This window comes from Delphinus delphis, chromosome 2 (genome assembly GCF_949987515.2).
Source record: "Delphinus delphis chromosome 2, mDelDel1.2, whole genome shotgun sequence".
Classification (NCBI taxonomy): domain Eukaryota; kingdom Metazoa; phylum Chordata; class Mammalia; order Artiodactyla; family Delphinidae; genus Delphinus; species Delphinus delphis.
In genome coordinates this window covers 28,988,994-29,006,610 of record NC_082684.1, presented here as the reverse complement: position 1 = coordinate 29,006,610, position 17,617 = coordinate 28,988,994, and the positions used below count along the sequence as shown (strand labels likewise).

At 45.3% G+C, this 17,617-nt stretch overlaps 2 protein-coding genes across 5 annotated transcripts in view; one reads left to right on the top strand and one right to left on the bottom strand.

Moving 5' to 3' along the window:
- The window catches only part of ZNF410 (zinc finger protein 410), a 40,417-nt gene extending 36,252 nt beyond the window's left edge, over positions 1 to 4,165 (top strand). For 2 of the 3 annotated variants that reach the window (XM_060004234.1, XM_060004235.1), the window contains one exon: positions 3,364 to 4,165. In XM_060004234.1, coding sequence (XP_059860217.1) covers positions 3,364 to 3,402 — 39 coding nt within the window. In that variant the 3' untranslated portion in view covers positions 3,403 to 4,165. The remainder of the gene's footprint in view (positions 1 to 3,363) is intronic. The other variant, XM_060004233.1, reaches the window with a different exon arrangement.
- Positions 959 to 17,452, bottom strand: FAM161B (FAM161 centrosomal protein B). Of its 2 annotated transcripts, none has more exons than XM_060004231.1 (9): positions 17,352 to 17,452; positions 14,711 to 15,030; positions 13,388 to 13,938; positions 11,455 to 11,801; positions 10,841 to 10,968; positions 8,802 to 8,966; positions 8,476 to 8,575; positions 6,900 to 7,042; positions 959 to 1,494 (listed from the first exon to the last, which is right to left on the bottom strand). In XM_060004231.1, exons 1-9 carry the CDS (start codon positions 17,403 to 17,405, stop codon positions 1,491 to 1,493), a joined length of 1,812 nt encoding a protein of 603 aa, XP_059860214.1. In that variant the 5' UTR covers positions 17,406 to 17,452; the 3' UTR covers positions 959 to 1,490. The 2 variants fall into 2 exon arrangements, with proteins under 2 accessions (XP_059860214.1, XP_059860213.1); XM_060004230.1 differs by lacking the exon at positions 959 to 1,494 and adding an exon at positions 5,081 to 5,834.
- Between the last annotated feature and the right edge of the window lie 165 nt (positions 17,453 to 17,617).

Sequence of the window (17,617 nt, the reverse complement as noted above, 5' to 3'; positions counted from 1 at the left end):
TTGGTTGATTGACTCCTTTTGTTGTTTGATATATTTCTCTATCCACAGACTTCCTGAAAACTGGTAATTACGTTTAGAGGCTTGATTAGATTACCGTTTGTTTTTCCTCTTGGCAAGAATATTTTATAGGTGGTACTCTTGCTTCCTACTACATCTCATCAAGAGACACGTGATATTTGGTTGTTCTCCTCTTACTGATCTCAAGATTGACCAGTGGGTTATGTAAAAGTTTTGGCAACCATTACTGATCATGGCCTAGATCTGTTTTTTCATTAGGGCTTGCAAAACAGTGATACCTTATTCTCTTTTTTCTTCTGCTTTTATTAACTGTGATTCTTCTATAAAAGAAATACTTGCATTAACTATTGGGTTGCTCTGAAATAGTTCAGGAAAGTCATCCCCTTCTTTTTGTACCTAGTACAAATTATTATCCTGACATACCAATCCACAACACTCAACGTTTTCTTTCTTTTTTTTTTTTTTTTTGCGGTACTTGGGCCTCTCACTGTTGTGGCCTCTCCCATTGCTGAGCACAGGCTCCGGACACGCAGGCTCAGCGGCTATGGCTCACGGGCCCAGCCGCTCCGCGGCACGTGGGATCTTCCCGGACCGGGGCACGAACCCGTGTCCCCTGTATCGGCAGGCAGACTCTCAACCACTGTGCCACCAGGGAAGCCCCCAACGTTTTCTTTTTTTATATTTGAAACTTTGGAGTTTTTCTCTCCCATACTGCTAAATACCTTTTTTAATTGAAGCACTCCAGATTACCCCAAATAAATGCCAGATGAATAAAGATAATTCATTCAACAGATATTATGTACCTGATGTGTGCAAGGCACTCTGCTGGGTACTAGTTATACAGTAGTAAACAAAATATAATCTCTATCTCAAAGAGCTTAGAGTCAGAGTTAGGACCTCTGCCTTTCATAACTCCATAGCTATGTAAATGATGCCCCTGGAGTTGTGCTGTACAGTTTAGAATGGGAAGGGCAACAGGTCAGTGAACTGGCAATTTTTATACCGGGTAGTAGTGTTAGTCTTGGGGGAAGTCAGGGAATAAGTTTTAGAGTTTAAGTTGAGACCTGAGGGATGACTAGCAATCATCTTGATGGAGAAGTGGGAGAGATTTGAAGAAATTGAACAGGCGTAAAGGTAGCAATGTGTACAAAGGAGAGGGAGCACGCCTGACTATGCAACCACAAAGGGTTGAGTGTGATGGACATGGAATGGAGAGATTGGTGTGGGATGGAAAAATGAGAGCAGGAAAGACAAGCTGGTTCTTCTCTTTAAGGGCCTTATAGGACATGATTTTATCCTGGGGGCACTGGGTAGCCACTGCATGGTTTTAAATGGGGTATGACATGGTCAGATTTGTGTATGCAGAAAGTCCAGTAATAGCACATTTGTTCTCTTGAACCTGTAGCTGGCTTCCGAGTGTCCTTGTCTGGGAGATGCTCACTCACAGCCTCAGGCAGACACAATAACACGGACTACCTAAAAAAAAAAACAAAGGAAAACTTGGCCTTCACTCCAGGAGAACACAAAGGGCCTTTAAGTCCTGTGTACCCAGTTTCAGAATGGAAGCCTCAGATGCTTAATAGAAAAATATTAACACCGCAAGAGGAAAGTGCTGCCCTTAGATGTAGTTGAAAATCCTTCACTATCACTTCTTCCTCATGGATCCTTATGTATTTACAAATATAACTTCTGTCTGAGCCTCACTTCTTTTGTCTTTCCTTTACTATACCATTATTACCTTCCTCCCATCAAGGCATTTTCATTGCTCATCCCCTCCTTTTCCTTCTGAAGGTGGGCTTATCACATCCTTCAATACCTTCATTTTTTTTCAAGCTATAAGCCCCTAAAGGCTCCAGGCTTCATCCTCTTCCTCATCCGGGGTCCAGGTACTGACTGTTCCTCCAGTGAGTGAGGAATATTGACTCCTTAGGGATTATTCTCAGATGCCAGAGAAGGAGAAGGCAATAGCAACCCTTAAAACAACACACGCCCATTCCAAATTGTTTTTTAAAGATCACCATGCATTGTAGATCAGACCTGTAAGAATCTGCTGATGCACTTCTAATTGGACTCCTGTAAATATGCTCTAAAAATAAAAATAACTTATCAAGAACAAGTGTCAGAAATTATCATGGAAAGTATATGAAAAACTACAAGTTAACTCTCACTCAGATGGTTCAAATTGGGCAATTCTGATTTTTCCTCAGTGTGGCCAGGTCTTCTGAGAATCAGACAGAGGACTCATTGTGCAGACCCAGCTGAGACCCCAGGGCTTTTGACCTTCTGTGGACTAAAGGTCATCCCAAATGGGGCTCCATAGCCACACTGACTTCACATTCTTGAATTCAAGAACCAGTATAAGTGATTGCCAGTTAGCTTTGACTATATCTTAGAATATTTCCCAAATAAAACAAGGAGGAAAACAGAAATTACAAATTCTTTAACATTTCTCATAAAGTGCCATTGCTAAGTTACAGTGTAAACATCTGGATCTTGGTCTAGATTAAAAATACACCATTCCTAATCTCTACCACACAGTATCAAATGAAATCTGTGCTTTCTTTCTCTAAGTTTAAAATTTTTCTTTAAATTCCATACCATTGAATTCTACTACGTAAATTACCTTCATCTAAATTAAGATCACCAAATAAATATATCTCCAGCTCTAGAATTTATCTGATTAGATTTTAACAATGTTTATTCTGTTTTCACTGTATTATTCCCATCTCATTTTCTTTTCATAATAAAATGGAACCCAATTTCATCAATTATTATACAAAAACACCTTTCAACAGGAACCTTGAATGTAGAGTAGAATGTCCACGGTAGCTGCCACCCTGTTGGAGACTCTCAGGCTTGTCTTCCCTCATCACAGGAAAGGTATTTTAAGCCCAGGAAATCCCTGGATTTTTCATGAGTGAGTTGTAGCTCTCACGTAGAACTCCATTCCTTTTACTTCTTCTTGAGCCTTCAGCCTGTACTTTGGCTAACTGACTGATGTAAGATTTTTGGTTCCACCAGTTCTGATTTCCCTGTGGTTATAGATTCCTCCATCACTGACTAGTGAGTATGTGATTACACAAATAATAGTTTGGCTTATAGGATATTATAATTATTATCAGGATATTTTACTGCTATAGTAGGAATGGTCAAAGTGCTGTCCCAAGGCCAGTATATAAATGAGATCTATCAGTCTGTGCATATCTTCTGATTTGGAACTAGCTGTCCCTGACTCACCCCTGCAATGCATTCCCCACCCCCAATTGTAAACCTTTCACTTAGTATGAATTATTTTTCCTGTTATTCACTGGTAACTATTCCAGATTTGTTTTTAATCTCTTACAGTTACTAAACCAAGGAGATTTAACTGAAGGACGGACATGAGCATGGGTGCTGACTCCTGGAAGATCAGCTCTACCTGATCCCAGAGTGCATGTAGTGGGAACAGGATGCTTATGGCTCACAGTCTGCCAGAACCAAAATGAATCTGTGAAGGACAGGACCCCACTTTTGCCTCTGTTCATCTTTCCTGGCCTAGAAGATGACTGTAGGAGAGCTTCTCTTCAACTACCATCTGATTCAGACAAGAAAGAAAGCAGTGAATGTGGGCTGGGTAACTGTACCTACCTCTCTTCCCACTGCACAATTTTGGGATAGACTTCTCCCAAAAGTGAATTTGATTATTTGTTGGCTGAAGTTTCTCAGTAAGACTGTTGAGGGGAGGTTTTCCTTTGAAGAGTTTTCATCCCATACTGAGCTGTCTTTTCACATGGGTGAACTAAATCCTGCCACCAACCATAAAACTTCACCAAGAAGTTAAGCTTTCAAGATGCCTTGTTGCTTTCGAGAAGGGAGTGATGTCAGTTCTGTTGTGACATTCTCCCTTTAGCAACCTGAGTAAGAGACTCTCTGCCACTGGTCTTCAAAAAAATAAATTACTTGAATCCCTGCTTGTCCCAGGCTGAGGTACTATCTTGTCCTATACACCTCTACTTGGCCACTTTGCTTTCTTTGTTTATGGAACATACAGTAGCATGTTAAGAGGTTGTTTGTTTTTTGCTTTTTGTTTTTTTAAGTTAAAAATCACCTGATTCAGAGCTTCAATTGTTTTTCCTTTAAATAAACAAAACAGCCAGTCAGTTCTTTGGCTCCTTGTTTTAAACAAAATTTGTTTCCTTTTGAGAGGAGATTAAGAAAATAATTCAGTCTTTCCCTTTAAGATAGGGCACTGATTTACCCTCAGGAGTCCATGCAGGTAAAACCGAGCTCAGAAGTCTTCGGGAAGATGACATGAGCATCTTCATCTCCAACTAGCAAACCCACGTGGTAGTTACCAGAGTATCATTCTTGTCATCACCAAAAGGACCATGTTTGAGTCTGGAAAAATGGCAATAATAGCAGATATTTTTGAATATTTCCAGAAAGATACTTTTAAAAACATGAGAAAGGTTCTTCTGTCAGAGTAGGCACTCTTGCTACCATCATCCTGTCTTCAGAGTTACTGAGAGAGAATATTTCATTATATTGGTGAGAAGAAAAGTATCCAGAGATCACCTACTAGAAAATCATGGCTGTCAGAAGTTTCAAATTTATTAAAATGAACCTCATGCTAACATAGTACACACATGCACACAGTGACACATTCTAAGCAGATAACAGCAAAGAATTAACTGCTGTTTTAAATAAAGTAATTATAGTTCTTAATTTGTTAATGACATGCATAATTATCCTGTGCTAGATAGACTGAGTTCATATCAATTACTTGTATTCTTAAAATGCCAGTTTTCGCTTCCAGTAGCCTTACTTTTATACTAGAACAGTGGTTTTCAACCAAGGACATTTTGCCACCCAGGGGACTTTTCGTAATATCTGGAGACATTTTTGGTTGTCATAACTGAGGAGAGGGGTGCTATTGGCATCTAGTAAATAGAGGTCAGGGGTACTGCTAACCATCGTACAATGTATAGCTCCCTCACCCAGCATAGACTCATCTGGCCCAAAATATCAGTAGTGCTGAGGCTAAGAAACCCCGTATTTGGGGTTGCAAATTTGTCATCCCCCATGGGCTAATCTGATATACAAACATGTTTTGTTTTTCCCACATATTATTTCCAAATAATTTTTTTTTTTTTTGGCTGGGCTGCGCAGCTTGTGGGATCTTAGTTCCCCGATCAGGGATTGAACCCCACGCCCTTGGCAGTGAAAGCGTGGAGTCCTAACCACTGGACGGCCAGGGAATTCCCAGTAAGTTTTAAATTAGTTGCCGACATGCACATTTCTGGTTTCTGTTGAAAATGTGGTTTATCTGGCAATTCTGGGCCTGTATTCCATCAGGGTTGATACTCTCTAGTCTCTACTATCTCCTACTAATCTGACAGCCAGCCCATTTGACCCATGTGTTTCCTGACTAGCCTCTGTAGGCATTTGGGCTTATGCCCTTTTTTCTGTACCTGTATGCTTAAGTGTGAGGCACAAAGCAAGAACCCTTAATTAGCTCTGATCCCTCTACCCTGAACTTCTCCACTTTGATTTACTTGGCCCATTCTCTGTTATTTACTTTTCTTTCCCCCATTCTCCAAAAGTAACCATGACTCAAAACCCAAGTTTTGCCTGCCTTGACTCAACCCCAAGGTAGCTGCTTGATATTATTCGAAAGCAGTAGTTTTAAGTATGCTGATTAACCAAATGATTTGAGATTATCTGGTAATTCATAAGACAGCTCCTCTAGTTCTTTCTTGGGGCTTGTAGGCTGTTCTAGAGATTCTTCTAAATCCTGCCGTGGATTCCTGATGCCGAGTTTTGTAGTTTCATGAGTGCTGCAGAATAAATTAAAGAATTATAAAATTTTAAATTTTAAATCAAAGGAAGCATCATGTAAGGCTTAAGCATGGTTTCAACATTGTCATTATTTTGTATGGGGTATAAAGGCAAATTTCTAGGGGGAAAACTGAGATAGGAATTAGGGGAAGGGCTACTAGGACTTGAAACAAAATTTAGAGTAATAGAAATACTGTGCTTTTCTCCCTTTGACTTATATGATATCAATGGAGGAGGTGGTGCTAGTGAGTTGCTTTTAAAAAATGCTAGATTTGGGACTTCCCTGGTGGTGCAGTGGTGCAGAATCTGCCTGCCAATGCAGGGGACACAGGTTCGAGCCCTGGTCTGGGAAGATCCCACATGCCACAGAGCAACTAAGCCTGTGCTCTACAGTCCACAGCCACAGCTACTAAAGCCCACGTGCCTAGAGCCTGTGCTCCACAACAAGAGAAGCCACTGCAGTCAGAAGCCTGTGCACAGCAATGAAGAGCAGACCCCGCTTAGCGCAACTAGAGAAAGCCCGCGTGCAGCAACGAAGAAGACCTGACTCAGCCATAAATAAATAAATAAATAAATTTATTATTTTAAAAAAGCTAGATTTGAACAAGCCATGGTGACCAAGCTGAGGGGAAAAGAAAGGCTTTGATTGTACAGGATATTTACAGCTTTTATTGTGGCCCTATAATGGTTTTTACTTTCACTTATCCAATAAGTAAAATAAATGAAGAGTGTAGTTTATCATTTTATAGGAAGTAAAAATATACATGATTTTTCTTCAGAATTGAAGTAGAAGTACTTTCGACTGATGGCATTGGACTGGGATTGGAAAAATGATCTGTTTCAAATTGAAGGAATCTAGACCTAATACACAATAGCTATATTTTATTCACAACTGCACTACTCACCAAATTTAAATGTGTTACTTGGAGATCTCTAGATTAGTATTCTATAAATACAGGATTGTGATCTCAAAATATGAGTGACTGTTCTAAAGCTTCCTCCGAGTGGCATTACTAGAGATGGCGACTTGAGAGCTGCAGGATGACAGCAGTATCTCCGATTACCTGGGACAATCACGGACTTCTGATTGCTCCTTCCACTGTAAAGCCCGGTTGCCCTGACCCTTGTTCCTCACAAAGTCTTCATCCAGCCCAGCATGCTTCAGGGTGTCTCGATACCGTTGTTCTGCTTCCTTCCTGGCAAGGTCCTGTGGAATGGAATTTGCTGTAGCTGAATTACCAGATAATTCTGAATTGTTTGCTTAATCTGTATGCTTATAATACTGCTTTTCCACCCCCCCCCCCCAGTAGTGCTGGACACAGATTTGTATGAAAATTACTTAGAGCCTTATTTTCAAGCTTTAAAGTACATAGGAACCTACCTGAAGATCGGGTTAAAATGTAGATTCTTATTAGGTAGTTCTCAGATGGGGCCTGCAATTCTGTATTTCTAATATTCAGGAGATGCCAACTGTTGTTTTGGGAACCACACCTTTGTGAGGCAAGGATTTAGATTTTTGGAAGACCAAGTGAGACCCAGATGAAAAAGATGGACTAAAAACATTTTTAACATTTAAAAGCAACCAAACCATCATCAGGAACACTGAAATATAACAAATTGAAAATAAGCTGCACTTGTAACATTCTTAACAGGTTGGATGGTATGCATGTAGACCAGAAAAAAGGTTATTGTTTGTTTGTTTAAGTGTTCAAGAGCAAAGTCATATAGAGTACTTTGCATTTTTCCTAGAGTGGTGAAAGATCTTTTGAGATCTGAGAGTGAGCTTGCTAGGAAAAAGCTAACATGAAGAGCAAACGTCATTATGAGAAATTTTTACTTAGCAATGCAAGTTTCTAAGTAAATCCAAGACAGTCCAGTGTGTGTGTAATATGTAGGGGATTGGGAAGGACTGGACCCAGCAAATGCCTAAATAATGCACTGGCTATAGGACAGATAATGCCCAACATTTGGAACCAGGTCACTAGGGAATGCCAACTTTGTTTGAAACTCAGGAGAGGAGAGAGATCTACAGAGCTTGATGCAGCTCAAAGCTATCTGGGATGGTGGCCTTTACTGTTCAAGTAGCCCCAGAGCTTCCTTAGGGAGATCTCAACTGTGTCCAACTTCCCTAGGAGTCTAGAGAACATCTTAAAGTGACTCTTCCAGCCAGAAAGCCACTTAATCTGGAAGAGGCCTTGTGGGGTGCTTGTGAGCATCTCAACCCCTGAAGATCTATAAATGTGCCACAGCTGTAGAGGCTGGGGGTGCCCAGGGCACCAGCACTACAGAAGGAGACATGACAGTAGCAAGTTAAAGATACTCCAACACAGCCAAACTGTCAATTGTATGCCTGGGATCTAACCCCCACTCTGATTCAAGCTGAAGGCTAGACTATAGAGAAAACCCCAGGAAGTGAAATATCCCTTTATAGATGCCTTTGGAATCCAGTCTTGGATGAAATCAGTCCAATGTTCACCAGTGCACTACTTACTTTGGGGAAAGATGGTAGTAATAAAATGAGCCAAATTTAGAATCTGAGCCTAAAGGAAGTGTTTAATACCCAGATATTAAGCTGTTTCGTAATTTCTAAAAGCCCTTTCATCTAAGACAGAAAGAAAGTGAATGACGGTTTAGATTTACCTTGGTAACTTGTTCGAAGAGATAGGGCCTTATTTGTATTCTCTTCTTCATTTCCTCCAATTCTTTCTTATACTCTTTTGCTCTTTTACGGTCATTGTTCCTGGAATTAACAAGATTTTTAGAATGAATTCCAGGTTTTTCCAATCTGGAATACCTTTAATTTCAGTTAAGTGGAATAACTCCCACAGACATGGTAAATTCCTAACTGTGCCTGGCAAAATCCTTGACTATGCTTACAGGAGCCTACTGTAATAACCCCATTTTGCCATTTTCACGGCAAATGGCTCCCAAGATAGTTATTCCTTAGACACACGGAGGACACCGACCGATTCTCTTTCAGCTTTGCTTTGAACACCTCCTCCAGGCTTTTATGGGGATCCATGGCTTTTGCACGCAAGGTCACAGATTTAGATATCGCCTGACACTTCTTTTTGTGCATCTCCGACCACTGAGTACTTTGATCTGCTTTGTCCTTTTTCTCAAGTGAATTTCTAAAGGGAAGAGGCAAAAAAAGAATACAAATGACCAACCTGGGTATACTTAAAAGCAATCTTAGTAACCTCTCTGGAAAGTCGGTTTTTTCTATGAATGGGTGAGTAATTTACCACACTGGCATTTCAGAAAGAATAAGATTCCGGATTAAATGCACTGGCAGATGAAGCCTTCCCAGCACTATGGACAGTGAGTTTCTACCCCAGGAGAAGTTCATTAATTGAACTGAAAAACATGAGTTAAAATATTCTTACACTCAGGTGTCCTGCCATCTGGAAACAAAATAATACTAATTGCTACCATTTGCTGAGCTACCTACACTGAACCACGTGCAGACAGGCACCAATAAGTGCTTTATAGCCATTAGCTTTTGTAAATTCTCATAGCTGCCCTGTGAGGTAAGGACTGTAAGTCTCCCTTTTTATAGGCAACAAGATTGACCCTCAGGGAGGGTAAACCACTTGCTTGAAGCTACCCAGCATGCCAGTGGAAAAGCCAAGATTAGAACCAGGATGTCTGACTCCGAAGCCTCTGCCCTTGACAACTGTGCTGTAAATGGTGGGCTGGAAGGTGCCTGGGTCCATGGTCCTTTGGGAATACAAACCTGCATTTCCACAGAGAACTGGAAATGGGCCTCCCTCAATGCACAATTTGGGGTCAACCAGCAGCACTTAGTTTGTACAAATATCATTCTACAAGGTACTATGGAGAGTTCTACCAAAAGAAAAAACAGTCAAGACTTGCAGTAGGGTGTTTATATTCAAATGGACTTATTAGGAAGGAGGGCATGACAGTTTAATCTGCTAATATGTCAAACTCCCTATTGCCAGAACGGAGATATGGACATTCTCTGCAGGTGGGCCACTGTCTGGTTCATGAGACCTATCGTAGTGGGACCTCAGGATTCTGATGCATTTAGCCTTGATTCAGTAACGCTGTGAAATTTGAGGAAGGAGGGAGTATACCTTGGATTCTAAATACATTTCCAAAATCCCTGTTGTGGGTCTTAAAGAGCCAAGTAGATTCCATGTACTCCTCTGTGAGCCCCACAGGAAGGCACTGAGATGCCAGTCCTCTCCCAGAGCTAAGCCACCAGTTACAGCATGACCTCTCCTGCTGACTTCAGCTCAGAGGCCTAGTGGGGGAACTCCTGCTGGGGTGCTGTCTGGATGAGACTACCATGACAGAGTCAGGTCAGTTAAAGAGTTACAAATAAGGAGGCTCCTGCTTCCCAACCGACTTCTAATAGTTCCCCAAGATGAATCTCAGAGAATCTCAAATCTATGCGATGGATGCCTCATCTTCTTTGTGGCAGGGTCACACACACAGGTTCAGGCTTCTCTGAATTCCTGTTCCTAACGCTTCCTTCCTCTTTCACCAGTGGGTCTTTATGCATGTTATTCTGTTTGGAAACTTGTTTCTTTCCAGCCTTTGTCTGGCTGACTTCTCATTCTTCAGGTTTCACCTCAGGCATCTATTACAAAAGACCCAGGCTGCCCAGTGCCCGCCCCCGCCCCTCCCCGCCACAGTCCCCTGCATTTCCCCATCATTGTGCTACTCACAAGATGTGATAGTTGCTTCTTTGCCTTTCTGTATTTCAGACTAGATATTAAACTATAGGTTCTATAAGGTATCTCCAGCCTTAATGCTGTGCCTGGCACAAAGTGAGTCCCCCATGAATATTGGCTGAGTGATGGTTAAGTGTTCTCCAGCACGAAGTGTGGAGAGTCACATGAATTCCTGTCCATCAAGACTCCCCTTCCACCCCTTTCGGTCTCTCTGATAAACAGGAGAGAAGGCCAGCAGCGGAGTGCTTTCCAGCATTGGGGCTAAGATCTGAGCACTGTGGGTCTCATGCAGCCTGACCACTCACCTGACTGCATATTCCCTCTTCCTGGTGGCGTCTGTGATGTGCACGGGGAGGGTGTTGGCAGAGAGGGAAGCAAGCCCACTCAGAGAACGACTCCTTGGCAGGGGTGTGCCGGGTGGCTGTGGAGATTCCTAGAAGAAATGAAGGCTAATATTGGTAGGACAGCACGTGCAATTAGTTTCTATCTTAACTAGGATTCAATTTTAGCGAAGGACTAGTCAGAGAGAATCTTCAGGTCTTTCTTGGGGTTAAGGCAAGGGTAATGAGATCTTGAGTTTAGTTAAACAGGGCAAGACTTGGATATCAATCCCAAAGTTTTTAATTAAATGAGAAGAATTCTTTGGAATTGGTATTGGGACATGGCAATTGACCCCAACTCCCTGCCTTCCAGACTTGCTTGCACTTATTTCTGAAAAATCCCTCTACAGAGAGGGAAGGAAGGGAAGTATTCTTGTGGTCTTAAATTTTTAGGAACCGTGGATCTGCTTACAGCTGAGCCGGTGTTTTAAAAAAATTAAGATAGAAAAGTGTCATGAGAAGTGCCTTCCATTGAGACCTGGCCCCTCCTGTGTTTAGGGCCTCAGCCCTGACCCTCCTGCAGCGGCCTGGGCTCTCACCCTCCTCCCTTCAGAGGCGGCAGCATCACAGGGCCGAGGAGTACGACGCAGACTGGCGGTTCTCAGCAAGAAGGGCTTGTTGCGAGTCACCTCCTTGGTGTCTCTTCTCTTGGCAGCTCTTTTCTGGAAGGCCTTGTAAAGTTCTTCATAGTCAGGGACGGCAGGATTCACCCGAGGCTGGAATCCAAAGTCAGTGTGCAGAAACCCAAGCTTCTCCTCCCGGGTCCGGGTGGCTATTCGAGGCTGTGAGTCAGCCCGGCCACTGGAGGAGGCAATGGGGGAGGAGGCCATCTGGAGCATGTCCAGGGCTCTCATCTGGATGCGAATTTTCCTCAAGAGCTCAGCTTCTGTGGAGAAGAAGTCAGGGGAGCAAGGGGTGAGAAGGGACCAAGCCTCAAACCAAAAGGTGTGGCGAGCTTTCCCTCTTAAACACTCGCAGTTAGTGTGCTGGAACTCAGCATTAACTTTTCAGGAATTTTCCGAGCTAGTTGGCATCGTGTGGAAAGCTTGAAATTGGCCAGGATGGGGTATTTATACCATGAAAATGGCAAACACTGCAAATCAACTTCCTTTTTTTTTCCTGGAGAGTGCCTTAATGAATGTTGACTAGGACACCACTGCTGTGTGCCAATCAGGCTGCAGAAGCAGCTACCATTTACACTTACTGAGCACTTTCTATGGTTCCTTCTTCAGAGATGGAGCAGGAGGGATGGGCCAGTCACCTGCTCCTCTCCCAGGTCTCCCTTCTCAGGCAGAGGCCCCACCGTCCACCCAACTGCCCAAGCCCACTGCCCACATTGTTCTCATGTCCTCCTCGCTCATCAGTCCTGCCGCCTCCTCCTCTTTAACCGCTCTCCGGTCCAGCCTCTTTTCATCCTCCCTGCTACTAGTTTCATAATTTCTCAGTTGAATCACTGAAATAGGCTTCTACAGATCAACATCCCTCTGGACTTGCCCGTCCCCCTACAATTATCCCCACAGCAGAGTGAGCTTTCTGAGCAGAGTGAGCTTTCTGAGCTTCGTATCTGATCGTGAGCCACCCTACTTAAAACCCTTCAGTGGCTCCCCCTGCCCTTGGGATGAAGTCCAAACTCCCTCCCATGGCCTACAAGGCCCCAGGTCTGGCCTGTGCCTGTCTGTCCCACCCCCGGCTCCTCTTCTGTCTCCCCTCTACCTTTCCATGCCTTGGGTGTGCTCAGCTTTCTTACCTCCATGCTATTACCTTTGCCTGGTACACTCTTCTTCCCTCTTCATTGAATTCACCATGGCTCCTCCTTCAGGGTCAGTGCTCACTTTCCCTCAGGACAGTGCTCACTTTCCCTCGGGACGTTCCCTAACTGTTCCCACCGCCCACCACACTCTAAGTCAGGTCCCTCTGTTATAGGTGACATTGGACCCCTAGGCTTCCCCCTTTAACTCCTGCAAGTGACTTGTCACATTTGTAATTATTGGTCTCCCTCCCATGTCCGCAAACTCTACGTCTATTTATTCACGCCTGGGACGTGGCGCATGCTACGGAATGAGCGAATAAAGCCAGAGTCCTTTAACTGACCTATGCATCTTGAAATGAGTACCTCACAGGATGTGGGGGGCTGTCCTTGGGGCAGCTGGCTAGTGGTGGCGCGGGCCTAGGCTGGTACTCAGACGTCTCATTGGTTCTCTGCTCCGGCACCCGTGCTGCCGCAGAGGCCTTCGTATCCACTCACTGAGCCAGGTGAGGTCAACGGGATGAACCCGGGGCCTCCTACTCCTCTCCCGACTAGGCGCCCCCATTGTATGGGCAGATCCAACCCTACCCCGTGGCCTGCACTGAGCAAGGCCTCTAGCGGGTCTGCCCGAACAGCCCATCTCCGAGCCAGGGTGACCCCTGAGCCCGACTAAACCCCCACAGCACTGCTTGGTACCCCCAGGCAGGAGGCAAGGATGTCTTTACCCTGGAGTTTGTCCCCGAGGGCTGGCTCCAGAATGGCTGTGGGGATCCTCCTGATGGCCTTCTGCTTGGGGACTTTGGCCTTAGCTGTGGCAACCAGGTCCCTCTGTTGAATGGCTTTCTTTCGCTGCTCGTCCTTCCCCAGGAAGCTGAAGGGCTTCAAGGAAGAGAGGAGCAGTTCCTTCCTCTTCTGGATCCCTGCCCGCCTGCGTGCCTCGTTGCGCTCCATGATCTCCTGGTAGAGGGGCAGGTAGACGTGCGCAGGCACAGGCTGTGCCCGGAACTGCCGGTGGCACTCGGCCTCCTCCTGGCCCTGCTTCTGGGCCTTCTGCCTCTCATGTTCAAAGGAGGCAGGGGAGGCCAGCCACTGGGCCTTCTTCCAGGCCTCGCGCAGCGTCATGCGGAACGGCTGAGGGACGGTGATGGATGAAGCCCAGGAGCTGATGCTTCTGTGCTGGGAGGGAGGCCTGGAGCTGGAGGGTGGCTGAGGCTGAGCCTTGGGAAGATCGGCGGGCAGGTTGCTCAAGGAGCTGCAGCGCCTCATGGAGCCACACCTGTGGGAAGAGAGCAGCTCTGTGCGTGGAGGACAGGGGGGCCAGGAGGCCCGGCTCCTCCAAGATCCTCCTCCTTCCCCCTCCCTTCCAGCAGGTCACAGTTAGTTTCTCAGCCTCACATTGCAGCCCCACAGGCCTCTAGGCCTGCGCCTTTCTCAACCAGGCTTCTCTCCTTCCCACAGGCCATCCTAGCAGCCCTAGTAGAAAGTCTCTCCTTAGAATGGACCTGAGAATTGCCACTTTGCACTCTTAATATTTTCATTCGGTAGAGAGAAGAGTGCATTCGTGCACAGGAAGCCTTTAGAGTCAGGCCCAGGTTCCAATCTTGCTTCAAACAATGATCAGCTGTGTGACCTTGAGCAAGGTTCTCTTGGAACCTCAATTTCTTCATCTGTAGAATGGCAAAAATAGTATCTACTTACAGGGTGATTGGGAGGAGAAAGTAAATATTAAATGAGAAAGTATATATGCATATAGCAGGGCTTGGCCAAGGGAAATGGACCTTGTTGCCATTCTCAGGGAGGTAGTATATTTGGGAAAGGCATCTCTTTAATTGATCCCAAACCTTCAGGTGACTCAAGGTTACCCAAAGTGATTCAGGACTGCTGGGTAGGAACCAGAACACGTTTGGCTGATTCTGGGCTGAAGCCTGGGTAGGTGGCACTTGCAGGAGTGGTCTCTGTTTTACTGAGGAGGAAGTTGAGGCCCAGAGTCATGATGTGACTTGGCCAGAGTTGTGCAGTGAGGCAGCTGTTGAACTGCACTGCCTTACCTCGGAGAGAGGGGGGACTGCACCTGTGGCTTCCCCCTGCCTTTGTCTTGGAAGAAACTCTCCAGGTCCTCATCATCTTCAGAGAGGCTTTCATCACTGTCTGGGTCAGACAGATAAAGGGATTCCAACAGGCACCACCTGTCTTTCTGCCTTAGTGCCTGCAGGGTCTCGTAAAAACTCGCAGTTGAGTCAGAAGTAGAATCTGTCTCCTCCTCTGGGCTGATGAACTCACTGAGTTTGCCAGCCCTGGGCAAAACCAGCCCATTCCCACACAGCTCCTCTTCTGCCTCTGTGTCTGAGGAGGATTTGGGGGGAAATATCTGAAAGGAAATAGAGTAAGACTGTGGGTCAAACTGTGATTTAAAAACTACTAATTTCATTTTAAATAAGTATACATTAGGGACTGAGGCGGGGGACAAAGAAAAATGTGTTCCTTGCTTTAAAGAAATTTCACATATTGGTAAATGAGGTGTGCTTGGTTGAAGGGTGGGAAAGGGAAGCAGAGAGCTGAAGTTGGTTCATGCAGTCCGGTGAGCATTTATGGAGAACCCACCTTCACCATGCACCCCTGCTCTCCAGGAATCCTACCTGTAACTTTGGCCACACTCTGGGACCTGCCCTACTTGGGTTTTACCTACTTGTTGCCAATCTTCCTTTTCCTGCTTCCCTTGTCTATACCTCTGCTTTCCTCATATTCTAGCTAATTCCTACCCTGTTACTAGGAATGAGTAATTAACAGGAGAGACAGTGTGGTCGAGCTGAAAGAGTCCTAGAAAGTGGGAAATCCAACTGGGCTTAAATACTCCATTCATTCAGAAAATATTTATGGGGTGCCTCATGTGCATTGAGTATTAGGCTGCGAACAAGACAAACAAGGTCCCTACTCTCATGAGGCTTACATCCTAGTGAAGGGAGAAAGCTAATGTAAGATGGTAATAAATCCAATAAAAGCAATGAAACTGTGAGATTATAGAGTGATGAAGTGGCTATGGGACGCTTTTCTGTTGATAAAAGCCCATCAGATAAAGACCACTAGGAATGTACCTGTAATCAGAACTAGGTTTATTAATTTGCTACAGCATACCATGGGAAAGTATAGGGAACTTGGCACGGGGTGGGGGCTTTTTCTAGGGTTGGCTTGTCCTGAATGATTCTGAGGAGGGTTAGGGGAAGCAAGGATGGATGGATGCCGTCAGAAAGAGGGCACAGTTTAGTAACTGGGTGAATGAGCAATTTTTATTCAAAAGGGGACAAGAGCAAAGTAGGGCTGAGTAAGTAATTGATAAGTAAGCATAATCATTTAGAAGTATGGGGTATTAGTCATTTTGCAGGTACAGTGTGGCCCTGTGAGAAATACTGATTTCTGCTGATCTTGCTGCTGGCCTCATCTGGGTCTGTTACAGTCTGAGTTTTACTTTCCCAGTCCTGGGATGATTTTTACTTTCTCACTGCGGAGGACTTCTAGACTGACACCTGATTGGTAAGAAAAACTCCAGCCTTGCTAAGATCTGGGGTAAGTGGGTTTGGGGTTTGAAGAAAAGCAAATACAAAGGTCTTGAGGCAGGGACAAAATTTTGGACTTTTGGAGAGGTAGAAAGAGGGCCAGTGTGGTTGGAGGATAGTAGCAAGAGATATCCTGAAAGAAGCAGGCTGGGGCCATGATGGGACCCCACAGGGTGACTGGTTGGTTGCAGCTGGAAACCAGTTGGGAAGGGCCGCTGCAGGCCTCCAAGTGACACTTGGTGATGGTTGAACTGGGTCCAGCTCTAATACTGAAAAGAACACTGGATTCTGAGTCAAAGGTATGTATGTGCTCTAGCCCTCGCTCTGCTACTAAAGAGCATGTGATTTTAGGAGAATTCCTTTTTTAAAAAACGACTTTATTGGGCTTCCCTGGTGGCGCAGTGGTTGAGAGTCTGCCTGCCGATGCAGGGGACACGGGTTCGTGCCCTGGTCCGGGAAGATCCCACATGCGGCGGAGCGGCTGGGCCCGTGAGCCATGGCCGCTGAGCCTGCGCGTCCGGAGCCTGTGCTCCGCAACGGGAGAGGCCCCAACAGTGAGAGGCCCACGTACCGCAAAAAAACAAAAAACAAAAAACCCGACTTTATTGATATAATTCACACCTACTATACAATTCATACAAGTGTACAATTCAGTGGGTTTCAGTATAGTCAGAGTTGTGCAACCATCACCACAATTTTAATAACCCCCCAAAAGACCCCATTCCATTTAGCAGTCACTCCCTATTTTCCCTAACCCTCCTCATTCCCCAACCCCTAAGCGACCACCAATTTACTTTGTCTCTATGAATTTGGGGGCAAATTTCTTAATCTCTCTGCGCCTCATTTTTCTCTTCTACAAAATGGAGACAACAATCGTGCTATTAGTCCTGGGGTGGTTGAGAGGATAAGCGGGAACTGGGGGCCATTTCTATGGTTCTATAAAGAGCCTGACGTAAGGCTCAAGGGGTTCAGGTCCCGGAGTCCGCCTCCGCATCCGTAAACACTGCCCGTTTTAATCCCACGCCCCTGTGACACGCCCTTGCCGTCTGTCTCCAAGGCAACTTCAAACAGTTTCCTCTCTTAGGGATTCCTTTCCGGGGCGCAGACACGATAACTCCCCTTCTTTTTCTCCCCTCACCTGACGGCTCCACTGAGCGCCGCCGGAGGCTCCCGCAGACCTCCCCACGGTCATCTTCTCAGCGGGGAAGAGACAGAAGCGGCGGAGACAGCGGGGATGACAGCGGCAGTGGAGGTGCAAGCTAAGCGGGTCAGGTTCCTCCCCTTTCTAGCTTGGGCCTCTGATTGGCTCCGAGGGGGATACACGAACCAGTCCCCTTCCCAGGCAGCCTCTAATCTATCCCGCCCAAGCAGGCAAAGTTCGTTTTCTGATTGGCCTATTCTTTT